This window comes from Camelus dromedarius, chromosome 22 (genome assembly GCF_036321535.1).
Source record: "Camelus dromedarius isolate mCamDro1 chromosome 22, mCamDro1.pat, whole genome shotgun sequence".
Taxonomy (NCBI): Eukaryota; Metazoa; Chordata; class Mammalia; order Artiodactyla; family Camelidae; genus Camelus; species Camelus dromedarius.
In genome coordinates, this window is record NC_087457.1 from 22,944,919 (window position 1) to 22,965,149 (window position 20,231).

A 20,231-nucleotide genomic window follows, 5' to 3' on the forward strand; every position below is an offset into this window, starting at 1 on the left:
CAAATGGTAGAAACAACCCTAATGTCCATCAACAGATGAATGGATGAACAGAGTATTTATATAGACAATGAAATATTAACCTTGAAGACATTATGCCAGTGACATAAGCCAGACACAAAAGGACAAATGTTGTGTGATTCATTTCAGATGAAGTACCTAGAGTAATCAAATTCATAGAAACAGGAAGTAGAACGTGGTTGCCAGGGACTGGGGGAGAGGGCAAAGAGTAGTCATTGATTAATGGGTACAGAGTTTCATTGTGGGAAGAAGAAAAAGTGCTGGAGATGAAATGGTGGTGAAGGTTGCATAGCAGTGTGAGTGTACTTAAGGCCACTGAAGTATATATTTTTAAATGGTAAAAACAGTAAATTTTATGTTATGTATATTTCACCACCAATGAAATTAAAAATTATCTAGTATCTTTCAACTGCTAAATCAGAACAAAAATTATCCCTTATTAATTGTGGCTGAATGTTTTTAAACATTAAATAGTGCAAAGGGTTAGATCAGTTATAAATCAGTAGTCAGAGATTTTATTAAGAAGCAATAACCATCCATTTAAACTAAATTACAGCAGGAAAAGTCTATTTTTAAGGAAGATTTCAGAAAAAAACAGTAACAGGAACAAATGGACTAGAATGAGGAAGTTTCAGCACACAGTTTCTAACTACTCTTGGAAATTCTGAAAATTTTAAAAATCTAGTGGCCTCTAGTCTTCTAATCTCTATTACCAGAAAATTACAGACTACAGCATGCTTTAGTATCTTTCTTCACAATTATGAGAACAGTATTTTAATAATGGCAGAGAAAAATTCCTGAGTGGCCCTTTTGGGACAATTGCTCCACTCCCAGCAAGATGCCAAGCAGCATGTGTGGCTGGGGGCACCGCACAGAACAGCAGATTGGTGCCACGTGGAGTACACCTCTACCAGGCTGTAGATCACTTACATTGGGGCGAAGGGTGCACCTCCATAAAGTCAGCATGCCGGTTGCAAGGAGCAAAACAGTCATTTGTAACCATATTATTGTATTTGTGTCTGAGGATCATGAAACATTCAACCAAAATACAATCGGTTACTGTATTTTATTTCATAGGCCTGATCCCAAAAAGAAGAAATAAACACAGGGGTGTCTAGTGACTTGCCAAAAACCATGCAGCCTCCAAGGCCCCCTTAAGCCTCCTGAGCATCTTTCTTTACTGCCTAGTTGATCCTTTCTTAATATATTAGGTTGAACTATAAGAGATGGCACATGTTTTAACATTTTTGACCTATACAAATGGCAATTTCATATGCTTCAAATTAACACATATTAGTTAGCTGGATAGAGCATACTTAAATCACTGTAGCCTTTTATACTAAAACGAGTGCCAAAAGACACAGGTTAGAAATAAAATATTTGTAGCTTATTTAACAAGAGAGAAAATAATTTAGCAACAACACAATTTTATATGAATACTGCCTCCATGTTAATACATTAATATGCACTAATTAAAATATGTTAAAAAATTGCTAACATGTAGTCAACACATGGAATCTCATAGTTCTGCCATAAACTAATTTTAGGATGCCTTTAGAAGAGAAATGACAATATTTATTTTTAACTAAAGGACGTTAAAGTAGAGAAGCAAAATCACTTTTCCAAGGAGTGGCTCCACATTCAAAATTAATGTAACATCCAACCACCACTTACCACTCTGTTGTTACCATCTGGTCCAAGCCACCACTGGAAGATTCCAGTGTAAAAAACCATAACAATTTTGAGAATAATACTGGGACAATGGTCTAAACTGAGCCTTTTCTGGGCAAACTGGGATAGTGGTCACCCACCTACAAGGCTTTACATAATCTGCAAACCCTACTCACTCACACCTCCTCTCCCCCCACTCTCCCCTAGTCCCCTTTGCTATGGTCACATCCACCTCTTTAAAAGTGTTCCTTGAGTAACGGTTATATTCACAAGTAATGGGAGTTAGAATTGAATATATCACTTTGGGGGACACAATTCAACACACTACAGGTACTTAATAAAATAGCCGTTGAATGAATGAGAAGAAAATTTGTGAACCTAAGTTCAAATTTAAAGCTTCCCAGTATCTGTTTTCACAATTTTACAGTTGTTTACTAGAGACCAAATTCTTTTACGTCTGTTTGCTGAATTTATTCGATGTTCCTATGATTCCCTTCATGATCTCCTGCTCCCAGCAGTGACTCAGAACCCTTAATAAACTGTGCCTTTCACAAAGTTTTTATTTATTTGCAAACATGACATTGTGGTGTGTGACAGCTTAAAAAGATGTATTTTTAAAAGAGATTATTTAGATTTATAAAATCCTCAAAGAAAAAAAATAACTAAAAACTATATTTAAAACTTGGCTCTTAATAGGTTAAAGCCATTATCATAGCTATCTCATGATAAATTATTAGTTTGACTCATGTTTTCAGTTGATAACAGATATATTTCTTGAGTAAAATTACAACAGCTTTGCTGCTATTTTAAAAAAATCTCGTATGTACCCTTATGGTCATTTATTATTTAAACTTAAAATTTATCATGAAGTTCAAGTAGTTAAAAAGTAAAACAAAACAGCACAAAAAGCCCTCCACATAGTGGAGGTTTCTTAACATGTAATCAATTACATGGTCACAAACACAAAATTTTTTAAGGTTACAGAAAAGAAGAAGGAAGAATAATTGTGTTGCTTGCAAGCAAAATAAAACAGAGATAGAAAATAGAAAATGTTTTCTTAAAACACATAAAAGAGATTGTAGAAGTAGAAATTATTATCCCATGAGGCTAGAACACATGGTCAAATATAATTAAAGGAAGTGAGATCACCCAGTCAAACATCATAAACACTTGAAGAAACAAGGTTCAGAATGGGAACATCATTTGCCTAAAGAAATAAAACAGACTTTCACTAAGTAAATTCACATTAATATGGGAGATTAGTATAAAAATATAATACCATTTTTTTGTGGATGTGATTCAAAATGTTCTGACTGAAAAGAACCAGTGTGGTTAATGGATTACTGATTAAGCTTTTCCCTTTCTTTCCAGTAATAAAAATAATCTCATTTTTCTTATATGATAGCAACCAGCTCTTCATTACTTTAATCCACTTCCAACAACTATCAGATAAAATATTCAGGCTTCAAGAATTAAGTCATGCAAGTTTTTGCCTTTCACATTTTGCTTTAACGCTATCTGTTGAAATTATTGTATTTTTGTTTAGTTCATCAAGTTCCCTTTTTTGTGTAGTCAGGTATTTTATTTCAGAAATAAATAAATTAGCTTAAAATTGTGTTCTTATATCTATATCTGAATCTAGCTCTTGCATAAGTGAAAGTGTGTGTTGAATGTGCCCTGGGAGATACTGGGAAATTATATAACATGTATACAGATTGCAATGCATTAAATTTGGTAGCAAATAAAGGACCAATGAAAAGCTTTGGCAGGTCTCTGTCTCTTGGTGTCCTGAAATTCCCAACTCATTGCATTCAAATAATCAACTCTGGTCTTTCCCAGAGACAGGAGGCAGCCCCTAGTCTGTCAGGTCCTTAAACTATAAGGCATTTCAAAATGTTATATATATTTTAAGAGTCATTATATTAATTTGATCATCTTTAGAATAATTCCTGAGAATATCTTAAGTCCTCTAAAATTCCCCTCTGCCCTCATTAATAATTCCAACCATCTTCTACAATATTGAAGAAATATCTATGTATTTGAAAAACACTCTATGCTTTAAAAATCTGACCTCCACCATTCATCACAGTAAACCATTATTATTTTACAAATCTGGCTTATGGTAAAGTTATATCATACTATTTAGTTCCTCACTACATAATTAGTTGTATTTCTTTTACAATGTTTTTGCTTTGGGCTGCTTCAAAACTCCTAATTATTATAAAATTAAAATAGTTTTCAAGTGGCCATTCTTTGGCGTACTATATTATTTCACATAAATTGTTCTACGTCTATAAAATCCAATTTCTTCCCTACTAAAAATGTTTTAAGTTAGCTGATTATAGTAAATTAAATTTAACGGCAAAAATATTGTTTGGAACTGAAAAGTTCTACAGTTCTACAGCTGATATATAACTTTTGAAAATACAATTACCAGACAAAAGTACATTATTAGCATGTAAAATTTTAAAAAATGATATGTTTTAAGTGAGCTATTATGAAAGGATACAAGATAAAAGAAATATAAAAAGAAGAAAAAGTTATTGAAGGAAGCATTTTTTTTGGGGTGGGTAGGTAATTGGGGTTTTATTTATTTACTTATTTTTAATGGAGGCACTGGGGATTGAACCCAGGACCTTGTGCTTGCTAGGCATGCGCTCTACCACTGAGCTATACCCTCCCCTATGAAGGAAGCATATTTAATAAGTTAGCATTCATTACACCCTAAACTAACACAACACTGTAAATCAACTATACTTCAATTAAAAAAAAGTAAGCATTCACAAATAGTAATGTGTAAGATACAATAAGGTGCTTCACATTAATGTAAGACAGTTAAAAAATTACCCATAAATGCAGACTTAGAAACTCTTTTTAAGTTATTTTATTCTAATTTTTCTCCCTTTTCCGGTCCTGGAATATAACTATATCTTTATTATTTATCTCAAGAATTTATACTCAATGAGTTTTAAAAAGCCAAAGAAGCTTGATTCCCAAAAGACAGACATAAAGAACATTTCTGAAGTATTTACTTCTGAAATGGAAATTATAGCATGGTCTATTTTACTTTCCATGTTGTATATTAAAACTGCAAATCTTATTATTTACATCAAATTCTCATCCAGTTCATTCAAAATGTACCAAGAATGGAAAGGAGGTGTAATTCTAAATCTCTTTTCCAAGTGGCAGAAGCAGCCATCTCTCTAATCAACCTGACCTCTCCCAATAGCCAATGGTTGTTCCTTGAGTTATGCTTAATATCATACCTGTGAAATAAACTAGCACTGCTACAATTATAACAAAAATGCAGAGAGGTTAAATACCTTGCCTAAAGCCAGAAACGAGTCAGAGACACAGCTTAGATGAGGATCAGCCACTCTGCCTCCCAGGATCCTCTAACAGCATTCAGAATTTGTAATTGCTTCTCCGTTATCTGATTAGAAATAGGGACAATGTTGGTTCTGGCTTCAGCCCAGAAGCAAATATATGAGGAAATCAGTTTAACTGGAAGGAAAACTAAAAGAGGAGAGTCAAGGACAAATCCCAATACTCCGATTTTTTTTTTCTCCTATATGTCTGAATGTTTACAAAAATCCATTATCTTTATAAAAACATATTTTTGATTTTTTAACTTATTACTATGCTCATCCAGAGAATTTCTGTATTTTTATTAACTTTAGTAATGGTCACTTGAAGATTAAGTAAAACCAGAGTTCAGTCAAAATTTTGCTTTATAGTACTAATGATAATAAAATTTTACCTATAAAGATACGGACTAAAATGTCATTTCAACTACTGTATGGACAGAAGCCAAATTTTTCTTAGTTATAAATAATGTGGCAAGTTAATAATTGCCAAGATGAAATGGTCAGTTTATTTGATCTTGAAGAAAAGTAAAAGTATTCTCTGGGGTACAAAATTGAGAAATTTATCTGTAAGCATCAATTATCCTCTGAACAAGTTGTTCCTTTTGTTTTAAACCCTAGAGTATTTTCTAATGTGTAAGAGGCGATGTTAGCTCCATTAATCATATTGCATAAGTTTCAGACCGGAATCCCAGGTTCATCATTTCTTTTTTCATTCTGATGTAACTCAACCTTTTGTTTGCCATTTGTTCTATTTATTAACTCAGATTCCAGTAAAAGACTGGAGATGTGTTTTCTCTCTGTTCTGTTCTTTGCTGTGTTCTGGACTGGGGTACTGCTGGAGTTTGGCCTTCCTGTTAAGCATTTTCCTATCATTGACTCAGAAATTTTCAGGTTTATTAAGCAAAAGGTAATCCTCATGATTTACTGGAAAGAGAACCAGTCAGTTAGGTTGAAGTGGTTTACACACACAGGAGAAGTGGAAATTAGAGTAAATTCAAGCTGCTGACATTAAATTTCAAAAGCAAAGGTATGGGGTTATTTGGCCGATTTGATAATTATCTCTGTGGTAAAATGCAACATTTTGAAATACAATCCTATTTTTTTCCCTCTTTGTATCCCTTTTGCCTCCTCCCCATTCAATCACTGAATAAGCCCTGCACTCACTTCCTCAGAGCGGGGACAATCAGCGATAACAGTAGCTGTCATGTGCAGCTCACGTATGTACCACGCATGGTAAATATATTAACTCATTTGGCCTCAACAGCCCAAAAAGCAGGTAATCTTAGTATCTCCATTTCACAAATGAGAAAACTGAGGCAGAGAGGTTTAAGACAAGGTCACATGATTAGCAAGAGGTAAAGCTAGGATTCAAAGGCAGTCTGGTTCAGAATCTGTGCTCTTTACCATTAAAGATAGTGAATACTGTCAATCAAGGATTTGACCAGCATCGTTGCCTCAGGAGAAACCAGGAAAAAGCTAATCAGACAATAAGGACAGAATCTAGGGTCGATGTTCTGCTAAGGCATGCCAGCAATTGGATTTGCCGGGAGGAAAATTATTACTGTAGTCCATGGATGTATTGTCAGAATATGGTGGAAGAGCTGTCATCGGGAAAGGTCAAATTTGTCTTTGCACAACTGTACCAAAGCTATGAATGAGAATGAAACTTGAGGTCACTGGCTGACAGAAGTGTGAGAGAACACCCATATGAGAGGATCTAGTAGGATGCAGTGTCTAAGGAGATGGACCAGAAACAGAAGGGTGGAGGTGCTTACCGTAAGGGACAGCTTCTTACAGGGGCTTCAGTGAACAGAACAGGGAACTCCTTGGGTTTATATCTTAGCTTGACTAGAAGTTGGATTTTACATATTTACCCTGAGTGGCTGTTTTCTGGAGAGCGGACTCACACTTAACAGTTTCTCAAGGAATACATAAAACAGAAAAGTGAACATACTAATTTAGGAAAAAAGAATTGCCTGGTAGTATAACCCCTTTAGGTATTTGCATAGAGGACATCCTTATGGTGGACAGAATCATTTTAGAGCAAATCAGGCAAAAGGAATTTTGATGAACAAAGAACATGAATAAAGAGCATTGGATTTAGGGGCTTTTTTTTTCCTTCAAAGTAAAGTAATTAGATATACTTTTCTTCTCTGGCCTGAGAATGTTTCCATTGGCTAACAGGTACAGTTGCACCAAGATCAGATCACTCTGGCTCCTGGACAAGATTAGATGAGCACTGACAAATTCTTTCCTTCTCCCCTGGAAGACCATACTCAGAGAACTCTCTCAATTAATATACCAGTTATAGCACAATTGTCATCCAAACCCTCTGCAATCTGTATTGTGTCTGCCCATTACCTGATACCTGACCCAGTCCCAGTGGGAAGGTTGAATTCCAGGTCTCCCCGTCTCCAGTTCGCTCCAGCCTGCACCACTGAACATGTCTGTCTCAGCCCCATCATGAACTAGACTCAGACAACTGATCATATATCTTTTAGTGTATTCTACAAGCATACATTTCTGATGGTTATACTTTCCAACCTTGACTCCCAATTCAGGGGAAGAAACCCTTTGTGGAACTTATAAAATCCTGTGCTCTGAATACAGTGATGACATTTTAAACTTAAAACGTGCCTCATCAAAATATTCAGAATGGAGCATATTGCAAGTATCAAGGAAAGAGGTCATCAAGAATAGTTTTCATTTCAGGCACCTAACAGAGCCTCCTCAGGTGGAGTTTATAAAACTCCTTCCTAAAATGTTAGTTTAAATGTCATCTCACATGGAGTCCTAAACAAATATAAAACATTCTCATGTGGCTTAAATCTGAGGAATTAATATGGAAAAGCATGTTAAAATTTAGTAAAACTAAACCAATTTTACTAGTGAATCACCTACCTATTCCTATTGTCTATGTAACTAGTGAGTTTAAATTAATATATGCTCAATTAATGGGTCTGGAATTAATTAATCCATGTCATGTCAATATGAATGGTATAGTCAAATGATTCAGAATACTTTATTGAAGACTGAAAGAACTGCATTGATTCCCAAGCTCCATGATGGCTCATGACATGCCACTGAGGAATTCACTGCTCCTCTCTGAAACTCAATTTTCTCCTCTACTAAAAAAAAAAAAGTTATTGGATCAAATGGACCCTACGATCCACTCCAACTTTTAAATTCTTCTCTTTGCTTATTTACCCACAAGAAACCTTCTGAGGACGTGGTATGAAAGAGGATTAAAGTTTTATACCAAAATTAGGAAAGTTCATGGATAACTAGGCAACACTGGTAAGTATGTGTAATGGATGAGTCAACTAAGCTGGAGCTGAGACTTGGATACAGAGTCTTGTGGAATTAGGGATCCCCTTTATAGTCCCTCTGGTGCTCAAAGCAGACATTGACAAAGCTGCTGTAATTATCCGGTTAGAAAATCCATATTCTTATCTAAAAAATCCAGTTGCTTTGCTCTGTTCCTGGCCAGCTCCTGGAGTTCTGGGACCATGGTGGTCTTGAAATGCTGCTCTTGCTGCCAGGTAGTTTTCAAAATGGAGGTGATAGTTGTTGGAAAAGGCCACTTTCTCCTCCCCTAATCTAATGTAAACTTGGACACAAGCCCCTTCATCAAATCCCAACATAAGCATTTAATAGGCTGTGATGTTTGCAAAACTTCTGAAATTTGGGGAATAACAGAAGAAAATGACAATGCAGAAAAGAAAAATGTAAATAGGAATATTAGCTATGAGTATTCTCTTCTCCATAGAGGCCCCCCAGGGGCCATCTTTCCCCTTTTCCATGGACCAATCCTTGAATTAAGGAACATGGAGGTCATTGGAGATGGTGACAAGGTCAGTTTCAGTGGAGTGGTGGAGTGATAGTCTGGTTAGAGTCAGTTGAAGAGAGAACGGGAGGGGAGAAATTGGAGATAGCCGAAAAGGGGTACGATTGCTATAAACGGAAGGGGGGCAAACAAAAGGTATTTTCGTTTTCTGTTTTTTTAAGATGGGTGGGGATATTTGCAGAAGAAAACCTCCCCTAAACTATATTTAGTATTATCAGGGAAACAGTAATAGAATGCAGTATTTTTTTTTTAAAGGGACAATTAGCACAAGGCAGAAAGAGCTCCAAGAAATTAAATAAAATAGTTGAAATTAAAAACAAATAAACTTCACTGAGTGGATTAGAATATGCAATCAAAGAAACCTCCCAGAAAGCAGAATAAAAAGACAAGGATATTAAAAATTGGAGAGAAAAGATAAGAAAATTAGAGGTTTAATTTAGGAAGTCAAGCATGCACCCAACAGAACTTTCAAAGAGGAGATAGGACACAACAGAGAGAGAATTATCAGAGAAACAACAGAAAAATAATTCCCAGAACTGAAGGAGATAAAGTTGAAAAAGTCTATTCAGTGCCCAGCACAATGAATTTAAAAACAAGACAAAAAGCACCCACTCCTTGGGTATATCACGATAAAATTTTGAGCAACACTTTAGTGAACAGTTGCAAAAAGCTTTCAGAAGGAGTGAAATCACATAAAAAGTACTGAGGTTCAGAATAGCATCCTACTTCTTCACAGAAAGAATGCCTTAAAAATTCTGAGACTGGAAAAATCTGGACTCTACACAGCCAAGCTAGCAATCAAATGCGAAGGTAGAATAAAGACATTCCAGACGTGCAAGAACTAAGAAAAAACAAATCTACTTTCACGGCGCCTTTCTGAGAAAGAGTTAGACAATGTGATCCAGAAGAAGGGTGAAGATGGATAAAGAGGAAGACAACGAAAAGGAATCAAGGAGAAGAGTGTGTGTGTGTGTGTGTGTATTGGTTTGGGTGGGGGGTGGCTAAACTGTATTTCCTGAAGTCCCTTTCCTCTGTTTCCCTTCAGGGTCAGCCTCAGTTTAGATGTGTGGGAGATTTGGAGGGCATAGGTGAAGCAGCAGGCTTTGTGGCTCTCACAGGTTGCCACCTATCTGTTGGCTTATCTCGTGGCATATGATCTCTGCCCCTGCTTCCCTGAGATCTTCCATCAGCATGGGACGAAGGGTCCAGCTCCTGAAGGACATCCACATCACCAAAGTCAGAGGTAATGAGAACTGACAGGGGTTTCAGTCCATCCTCGTGGGCTCCAGCCCCTGCTCCCTGTACAGCCATCTATCCTTCTCACTAAACCTACCAGGTATCCTTGGAGCCCCGGCACCATATGTCAAGAAAAGGGCCTTTCAGAGACTACTTAACCAGCTCCCACAGTAGAAGAAGGTTCTTCCTTAAATATCCTAGAGGCTCTGCCTCTCTGATTGAACTCTGCTATATACAGGATCCCAAACAGGAAAACTAGATGCCAGAGAAGAAATTGTCCAAATGCACGGTTTCCCGGAGGCCTCCCTGCCAGAGCCCTCTGTTCTTTTGCTTAGACCTGGACTGTAGGCCCTCTTGCCCTGCTCCATGAAATATGTAAGAAGCTACCTTGACAAACATTTGACAGATCTCCCAAAACATATTAACTTTAGGTTCCACGAAACCTGAATCCTCCCCTGCCTCCCAGTTAAGAGAAAATGAAATGCGTATTCAGTACTCTTTTTTTCAGAGGTTTCTTGCCTATCTGGAATTTTTTCCCTCTAGCCAAGTCTACATTAGTTGCTTAACAGGCAAAGTGCAAAAGATGTTTTCTTATTTTATTTATTTTCCCTGCAAAGAATAAAAAGAGCTCTGGCTAAGGAATGTTTGTTTTTCTTTCAATGTATATGCCAGGACTTCAGAACTGCATATATTTTATGCTTCTGAACAATAACATCTTTATTATTAAAGAAGAATCTCATAAGATCATGTCATTAAAAAACATGCAACCAAATAAATGTTATATTCTAATAGAAAACAGATTTTTTTTACACTAAACACATAAAGAAGAAGTTCAGCTATATTGTGTAAAAATATGTGGGGGAAAAAAGAAAACAAGAGCTCATGTTAAGTAAAACCACATTTTAAAATCTGTCTCTAGACATAAGGAAGATGCTTCTGCGCTTTTGCCCATGTTCTTCATTCAGCCTGCAGAAAGGTTTTCTCGAAAAGCGTGTGATAGCCAACTCTGACCTACATGTCAGAAGAGAGCAAAATGCCAACAATTTTCCTATTCTTAGACAATTTCATTCAGCATCTTTTTATTCCACCGCTAAAGCCTATTTCAATTTATTCCCATATTTTTCAGTTTGTCCTTTATTAATTATACATATGACAGCCAAGGATTCTTGTGCATTCTAGATTATAATAAGGTCTTTATGGTTACTCACTTATCTTGAGTGTTTCTTTTATTATTGTACTTTACAATTTACATAAATGTCATACTTTTTTAGTATCAAAAGTCATAATTAAAAAAAAAATCTTAAATTCAATTGTAATAGCACTATAGTGGTCACTGACGGTTTTTCCTTTAAGTACTACTGCCAGCTTCCGGTTAAAACTAGGTACTGCAAAACTGTCTTCAAAGACCAAATTAATGAACACCAAAATACATGAATTCTACAGGGCATTTGGGATATAAAGCAGCACAAAAGACAAGGTGTCTGCCCTAGCCATGCTTAAAATCCATCTGTGGATAACGAACATGCAGAATTCATTAAAGAGATAAACAATATAGCACAAAATGTTATATTTTGAGTGCTCTTTGGTCAGTGTCACCCTAAATATCAAATAACATAAACAAATGATATTTAACACACTTACCATAAGAATCCAACTCCTTGACTTGATTCATTCTGCTACGACTATAAACCAGACCTTAATTACTTCATGCCAGTTACCACCTGTTCTTTGTCTCGCTCCTCTGCTCTCCCTAGTCTGCTCTAAACATTGCCACCAGATTAAAGCCTTAAAATAACTACTTTATTATATCATTGCCTCTTCCAAAACCTCAACTGGTTTCATACTATCTATAGTGTATACCATTCTTCTATTACTCAATATATCACTGAGGTATACCCTCCCTGAAAGACCCCATTTTAATGCAAATATTTCTCAGACTCCTCTCACTACCAAACAGACAAAACAGTACTGACATTTTTTAGGGTCTGTAAGTTCAAAAAACATAATGACCATAATGATTTCAGGAATGCATTCGAATTCATTTGAATTGTTTTAATGGTAACAGTTTCTACATATTCAAAAATAATATATGCATAAAGCATACATGCATGATGATATGATGATAGTTTGTATTTTTGGGGCCTTACCATATATCAGTACTTTTTTCCCATGCATTTTCTTGATCAAAAAATCACTCCAAGTGGGGAGAGTATAGTTCAGTGGAGGTCCTGGGTTCAGCCCCTACACTTCTATTTAAATAAGTAAGTCTAATTACCTCCTCCCTCAAAAACAAACAAAAAAATCCCTCTAAGGAGTCAGTAGACCTCAGTTTAAACCCAGGCTCTCCCACTTGGAGCTGTCTGAAATTTGGCGATTTATTTAATCCTCTTACCTAGTAAAACTGAACGGATGCAGAACCAATCTTTCCCGGATAGTTGTGAGAATCAAGAAATTCATAATAGATAAAATGCTTAACCCTGTGCCTGGTACAAAATAAACATTACTTAAAAAAAAAATCCTTCCAAGGTAGACAGTATTAGTTTCTCCCCATCATTTCACAGATGGGACAATTCAGAAAGATTAAGTAACTTGCCCAAGATCTTAAAGCTAGCGCCTGGTGGAATTAGAATGGGGCCTAGGGCTCACTGGACTACAGTAAAAACCTAATCCATTTGTTGCTATGTGCTCTGAGTTCCCACAACATTGTTTTCTTACAAAAAATGTATTTACATCACATCTTATTTCTTCATCACTCACTAAAATATGCTCTTAAAGGGCAGGGACTGTGTTTTTATCACCTAAGTAATTAGCAGTGTTAGACACACAAAGTACTTAAAAATGTATGACAAATAAATAGTGTCAAAGATCATGGCACTGAAACTGAACCTGGATTCAGCTGCAAATTACAAAAGCAGGAAGGACTTTTTGAATATGTATTGAGGTGCAGTTATTTTAATTGGTTTTGCGAACAATTTCTATTGGGAATTGAGAACAATTTGTGGATGGAATCCAGATGCCCTTTCTTCATTCCTCCTACCGTTATTCTGCTTAAAACAAAGTTATCCCACAACTACAAACTGTCTAAAAATAGAATGCCTGTCCACGCAACTAACTTGACCAGTGTTTAAACCTTTCAGGTAGCCACACCGAAGGTCTTAATTGTCACTTCATCGCCATTTTAGAGGTTTAAGAGAGAACCTGTCGATATACTAACCTTACCAGAGCTGCTGCTGAAAGAAGAGAGTAAAAAAAGGAATACAGATTTAAAGAAAATTTCTCAACATCAAATTTTGGTGAAAATCACCTGGTTGGTCTGAAGAAAAAGTACGGCATTCACCCAAGATGGCGTTAACGACTAGTATTTGTGATTCTCTCACTGACCAGCTGTATGGTGTTTGGCTCATTAACTCGCGTGCATTTTCCTCTCCTTACGTGTAAAACTAGGACCAGACTGTGAAGGTTCTTTTCTTTCTATCCCATCGTGACAGGGATGTCGGTGGATAGGGAACAGGAAAGCGACTCCCGTCTTTAGTCTTTTCTAGTCTTTTCTCCTCGTTCCGGCAGCGGCCGGAGTAGATAGCCGCCACGGGAAAACGAAAACGCGCCTCCGCTCTTTCTGCAGAGGCCCAAGGCGCGGTGTCAATCCGCTTCCGCACAGGCCACGCACTCCTCACGGGGCGAGCGGCGCCGGCGCGCACAGCATGCTGGGACTTGTAGCCGTTTCCCCCGTGGAGGACGAACAGGCGGCATAACCCGAGGTCGAGTTGGCATTCTGGGATATGTAGTCTCAGCTGGTTTGTTTGTGTAATCGGCGCCCGGCTCCAAAGCCTGAGGTGACACCACAGACTCCTTGCGAGTCACATGACTCCAGTCTAGCGCGTAGATCGCACTGCGGCTCCCGCCCGGGCGAGTTTTGCCTCCGCGCGGCCGTTGCCGAGGAGACGGCGCATGTCTCGCCGCGCGTCGCCCCCTCTGCAGTCCCCCCGCCCCTCTTCTCCCACCACAATGAGATCCTAAGATGGCGGTGGCTGCGGCGGTTGGCGCCGAGTAGCTGAGGTAGACAAGGCGGCCATTGGGCCTTAGGCAGCCCGGGAACCCGGGGACTCTCCCTGCTGCGGTCTCTAAGGGAGGACCGCTGCCGGTGGCGGGTCGTGGGGGCTGACCGCTACTCAGTCCTTGGCAGGAGCGGCTGCTTCGTTTACAGGTAATGCCTGCGCGTCCCCAGCCCCTGGCAACCGAGGGCAGCGCGGCGCCGAGGCGGGAGAGCAACGGCCGTGGGACACTTGACCCTGTGGGGCCCAACGTCTGGCCCACGCCTCTGTCTTGGCTCTTGGGTCTTTTTGCTGCCTGCTTCCCGTCCGCAAGGCAGGCAGGCCGCCCCCTCCCCGGGACCCACCGACGCTATCTCGGGGTGAACATCTGGGGACGCGTTCTCAACTGCAGAACTCCCTTCTGGCCTCCCCGCCCCTCTCTTTTTCTGGCCCCGGGGAGGAGGCCGCCCTGCAACTGGGGAGCTACAGGAATGTCCCTTGCGAGCGGAGGAAACGGAGTGGGGGCCTGCAGTTTGATTGCCAGGGCCGGGGGTTCTGGTTTTTTATAGCACGGGGCCCTAGTGGTCATAGTCTCCGTCATTGCGCCCTTTTCCTAGGCCACCCCTCAAATTCCATTCTGTGGGGCGCTCGACGCCAGAATTTGGGACGGAGAAGGGCAGGTGAGGAGCGACGTGACTTTGGGGTTGGGCTGTGAGCAATGGGATTGTGGAGCAGAAGGGCAGGGGGAGGCTGTCTTGACTTTGGGAGTTTGTACTTGCTAAAGGGAATATTAATTTAACAGCTCTCCCCCTCCCCTCCCATTGCTCTCCTTCTCCATGCCTGACTGCAGGGCCAGTTAGGAGGGGCCCAGGGTGGGGAAAACCAAATGCCAAATGGGGTTCGGGAAACGTTGCTTGCTTTGCAGAAAAGGGTGTTTGGGGATTAGGTAATAGGCCCGACTAGGGAGGCGGGTCGTCCAAACTTTTCATCCTGCGGCCCACTCATTAAGAGCTCGCTTTGTCTGGGAAAATAAATTTTTTTTTGACTGGTTTGAGGTCTGTGTCCTGTGCTGTACGGGTGCTGGGTCTTGTTTTGGCGCTGGAAGAAGCAGACTTTCTGGGCTCCCCTACCACCCCCGCCCAAAACTGCTTTCCAGACTCCTCCTCCTGGTCTTCTCTGGTTACTGGAGTGGGTGTTGTAAAGCTTCGAGTGCACCTGCTCCTTTCTTTCCTTATCACCTTCCCAGTGAGAGCCGCTGGAAATTATTATAATTCTGAGTTCTTGAACTGTAAGTAAACCTCGTGTTTATGTAGTGACAGGGTTTTTTTTTTTTTTTAATGAAGTAGCTAGCTTTTAAATAAACTTTTTCTCATTCTCAGATATACAAAGTTCCGGAGTAGTTTTGAGCGACAAGAAGTTAATGATTTGATCACTCTGCAGAGTAAACTTTGGCATGAATCTTTACATGATAATTACATTATAATTTTTTTACATTACAATTTCACTATATTCCAAAGTAGTTATTAAGGTGCCACATTGTTTGGATCTTACAGATTTGGAGGATTTAAACGCATATGTATATCACATTGTTTTCAAAAAGAATTAAAGTAACGAGTTTAAAATATTGATAAACCGCATGTTTCCTTTTCTGTTGTTTTGTAAACATACACTAGGTTATAAATATATTTGTTATCCTATATTTCATAGTGTAAGTAAAGAATTTACTGAAGTTTCTTTTTTTTTTTTAATCATAAGCAGACAACAGCTTTGAAGTGTGAAGCAGGAAAGGAACCGTTTCTAAGCTGCAAAAACTAGTTTCTAAACAGGTAATTTGACATCATTATATATGTTATTGTCCTTTGTATTATAGTTGAAGACTTTATGATGGAGACTGCTATCAAAATACCAGGGCATGGTTGAGGGCCCTCTCTGTAACAAACAAATGTTCTGGATTTGCTGCTCTTTTTGCCTTGTATTTTGCCATGCCATCTTGGTCTGTCTTTGCACTTTTGTTAGAAAAGAGCCATGTCATTCCTGATTATCAAATGCTGGCATAGAGTATGCAATACTTTTTGAAATGTCTTTGTCTTCACAGAATCTCTTCAGACCATTTAAGTTTGAACTTGTCGTGTAACAATTATTTGGGTGGCTTCTTCTTCCAGATTCATTTAATCTTAAGTCATTTTCTGCTACAACTTTTCTGTTAATTGGATTTTTGAATTTTTTAACACAAACGCCTACCTTTTGACCTTGTTACAAATACTATCTATTGATTGAAATTTTGTTTTTTTTTTCTCTTTCAGGTGTCTAAAATTATTTGAAACATTAGTTTATGTGCACAGTGCATTGTCAAATGCTGGTTGTGTAAAGATATTCTCTGACCAGCAGAAAAAAGTCAATGTGAGTTCATGGACAGAAAGTTAAGTAATTGTTTGCTAAGGACAATTTAGAAATTAAATGACTAATGGATGAGGATTAGAAGAAATTTTTGCTAAAAGCATTTTAGCAATAATTACTCTTAAAAAAACCTCAAAATTTAATTCTACTGTTACAGTTTTAAGACAAATCATTTTCAAAATATGTTTGATACATCTTTGTTTTCTAGGAAAGGAGAAAAATCGTCAGCTTCCTTATGAAATAAGCTATCATGAGAAAATATGATTTATGTCTTAATTATAATTTTCAGTATTTTTTTCAATTGAAAGACTGTAACAGAATAAGTTAAGAAAAATGAAACTCAGGGAAAATGTCAAAAATGAATTGGAGTATTAGAGTTCTTAACACTGGAATATATAATAGGCATTTAGTAAATTAAAAAGTTACAAAATCAGTTATAAAATAATTTTCCTTTTAACACACTAGGGAGGATGGGTAAAATGGAATAAAAATATAGGCCAATTGAGTTAAACTGACTTTGGAAGACCTTGGTTCTCTCAATGTGGGAGTTGGCCGTTTGTTTGTAAAGGAGGCATGTATATCTGAGACTTGGAAAGAATGGAAAAGGATTGAAATAATCACACTAGGGAATTTATTAAGATGCCAATAAGGAGTACATAGCAGCACATTCATCTTACAGATTTGATTGCTTACTTAATGGCTAAAAAGTACTAGAGATATGCAGTAAGCAAAACAGATAGGGTTCCTTACCCATGGAGTAAACTTAACATTTTGAAACTGTGAATGTATAGTATAATGTAGTATACCTTAATAGTTGACTCAGTCAGTGCCATTTTATAACTTTGACTTTTACAGTTTGAGAGTAGAAGCAGAAAGAATAGGTAGTGGAGTATATCCAGAATTGAGTCAATAAAATGGGCAAATGGGTGAGAAAATGAAGGATGCTAGCAGGGCATTTTTGGAATGGCTTACTTGGGTTTGTGTTTGGCGTTTAGTAAGGAAGTGAGAGATTAATGGATTCCTAGAAAGAGAAATGGTTGAGGGACTGCACGTATTCAGCAGGGCCAGCAGTAGATTTAGCAGGAATGATCAAGTCAGGGAAGTAGAATGCAAGGAATTAAGTTCAGAAGGAGGGGTTTTAGAAATTTAGCATCTTAAACAAATTACCTGTTCAGAGGAAAACAGTATTGGAATGGAGAAGATGAACTGGATGTTGGAACTGAGTCCAGGGTCTTAGAAAAATCCTTATAAATGTTCAAATAATGAAAGCAGAGAATGAGGTGGAGAGTAAAACCACGAGTCAGTTGTTACCAAGAAAAGTGCAAGATTGTCTTGGGCTGGCAGTAGGAAATGGTACCCAAGATAGGGAGAGTGATATTTTTAATGGCTAATTTGTTTATAAGAGGAAGATTAAGTATTGTTAAGTAAGAATGGTCTGCAAATGGTATTATTTCCGTTTGAATTTGAGAGACTAGAAAGAGTAGCATCTCTTTTCAGAAGGGATTTCTAAGGAAATAGTGCTTTTAGAACAATCTGGGGTTTTACTGAAACCAAAGAAGTAGGAGTGTTAGGGGACAGATGAAGGATGTATAGGGAGTTATTTGTGATGGTCTGGTAAGAGGGTATCACGGGAAGAACTGTTAACATTAGTGAGTATGGAATGGCTTGGCAGTGAAGGTTGGGATTGGTCATAGCAGGACCTGCAGATTTGTCTAGGGAGGAATATGTAATCAATGAAAAGGAAGTTACAGATTTTGAATATAAATTGTAGGGAGGGAGAGGTTTTAGCAAGCAGAATTTAATTGACCTCAGGGTTCTCACTTGCTTATGTACCAAGCAAGGATATATTAAAATTTCTTGGTGGAGAAATGTTCTATCCTGAATAACTATAATAGACCCAGTGCAATACTTGCTTCGTAGTGAGATGGAATCAAAATTTTGTTGATTCAGTTTGACTATTATATTACAATCTGTTGTTGCAATTTATTTATCCCTCTACATCAATACCTTCAGAATTTTTTTTTTAATTTGACGAGTGTAATTAATGAGAGATATCTTGTATTCTAGAAAATCACTAAAATTTTTAGAAAGTCTTGAAAGAGCTATAGAAAGATCCTGTATTTTTAGGTACAGAGAAGAAACTGAGAAATTGCTTAAATGAAACTAAACAATACATAATGCCAAATACTTAGGCCTTTTCTTCTCAGTTTCCATTACAAGTGCTTAGCACAGTTGTGCACTCTATTAAGACTTTTCAAAACAGTATACTGGATATTTCCTTTATATAATTAGTAAAAGAAATATTCCAAATAATTTAACCTTTTAAAACTTGTGCAGATAACATAAAATAACAACTTTGGTTATTTTGTGACTCTTAAGTAAATCTTTAGGAAAAAAACCTGTACTTTCTACATTATTTTATTTGGACAACTATGTCTAAAACCTTCATTTACAGCTGTCAGTTGAGAAGTAAGGTATTTCCAGGGATGGTTATGAGTGATATAATACCATTTGAGAAATAATATTTGAATTCTAAAGGTTCTAGGAAGAATGGTCTTTTCTTCTTTAGATTAATTTATTCTTTACTTTGTATTCTTATTTTAAAGAGTCAGTCATAGGTATTTTCATGAAAATTAATACTGTGATAGTCTCCTTAGGTATATATCATATTACTTTATAGTAAGGATCCTACAAGAGGGTTTTCTTCAGAAAGATCAGTCACTGAAAATACCTTATAAATTGCTGTGGTATTTTTGTAGTTCATATCTTTGTGAGATAAGGGAGCCAAATAAGGCTGTCAAAAATGGAAAAATGAAATATATAAATAATAATTTCAACTTAGTTTAGTAGGTCATAGGATGGCTAGAAGTGCTTGTTTAAAGTAGAAGAATTTTACTTTTATCCCCATTCAGCTTCACATACTATCATCCATCACTTGCACTAATTGTTTTCCAATGGCTTTAACTTTTCCATCTCATTGTCTTCCATTAAGCCTGCTTGGCAAAATTCCAACCTTGGATGGATTCAATGGAGTGTTTATACCGAAGCTGATGAGCATTGGTGGGGAAAAAATGCACAGTGCAGATTAGTTGTGTGTTAGTGATTGTCAGTGAATGTTCTTTGCTCTCACCTGAATTCTTAGTGCTGCCCACAGTCATTCTCTTTCACTCTTCCCCAGCCTCTGAGACACTGTCATTTTATCCTTGCACATTTAGTGACAGTCCTTTTTTCTACTTCACTTACAAACTCCCTCAACTTCCTGCTACCACCACGTCTGATAACCAGCCTGTATCCAAGTCCATCCTTTCTTTTGTTTCCATGAAAGAAGTATTCCTCTGCATGTGTAAAAACCATTTTTCTTACTCATTGGATCCTAGCCACTCCCACTTTTTCAGAGACCACACGCTATTTATCTTTCTTCCATCTTCAGTATCTCCCTTTGTGAGCTCTATCCCGACAAATTTTAAATGTGCTCAAGATACCTCCCTTTTAATGAAACTTTCTTCTCGACCATTTCTGCCTGCTTCCTTTCACAGACTGATTCTTTGGTGAAAAAAATCACCTAATGACTTCCTTTATTTTTTTCCCCTTCCTGTCAATAAATGCATTTCAGTTATGGAATTAACTCTTACCAAGGTTGTCAGTAAACTCCTTGTTGCTAAA

General features: G+C 37.7%; 2 protein-coding genes across 20 annotated transcripts in view; one reads left to right on the forward strand and one right to left on the reverse strand.

Annotated features, from left to right (window-relative positions):
* The window catches only part of FGL1 (fibrinogen like 1), a 35,831-nt gene extending 22,008 nt beyond the window's left edge, over positions 1 to 13,823 (reverse strand). Inside the window, exons 1-2 of one of the 2 annotated variants that reach the window (XM_010995716.3) lie at positions 13,445 to 13,823; positions 5,013 to 5,122 (exon numbers count right to left, since the gene is read on the reverse strand). Coding sequence is in view for 1 of the 2 variants with exons in the window: in XM_010995715.3 (XP_010994017.1) it covers positions 13,445 to 13,544 (100 nt within the window). In the remaining variant the exon portion in view is untranslated. The remainder of the gene's footprint in view (positions 1 to 5,012; positions 5,123 to 13,444) is intronic. The other variant, XM_010995715.3, reaches the window with a different exon arrangement.
* A 147-nt stretch (positions 13,824 to 13,970) lies between these two features.
* PCM1 (pericentriolar material 1) overlaps positions 13,971 to 20,231 on the forward strand; it is a 79,540-nt gene continuing 73,279 nt past the window's right edge. For 12 of the 18 annotated variants that reach the window (XM_031440233.2, XM_064477509.1, XM_064477511.1 and 9 more), the window contains exons 1-2: positions 13,972 to 14,344; positions 15,930 to 15,997. The gene's annotated coding sequence lies outside the window, so the exon portion shown is untranslated. Of the gene's footprint in view, positions 14,345 to 15,926; positions 15,998 to 16,474; positions 16,572 to 20,231 lie in introns of all 18 variants that reach the window. The other 6 variants (XM_064477514.1, XM_031440238.2, XM_031440237.2 and 3 more) reach the window with 4 other exon arrangements.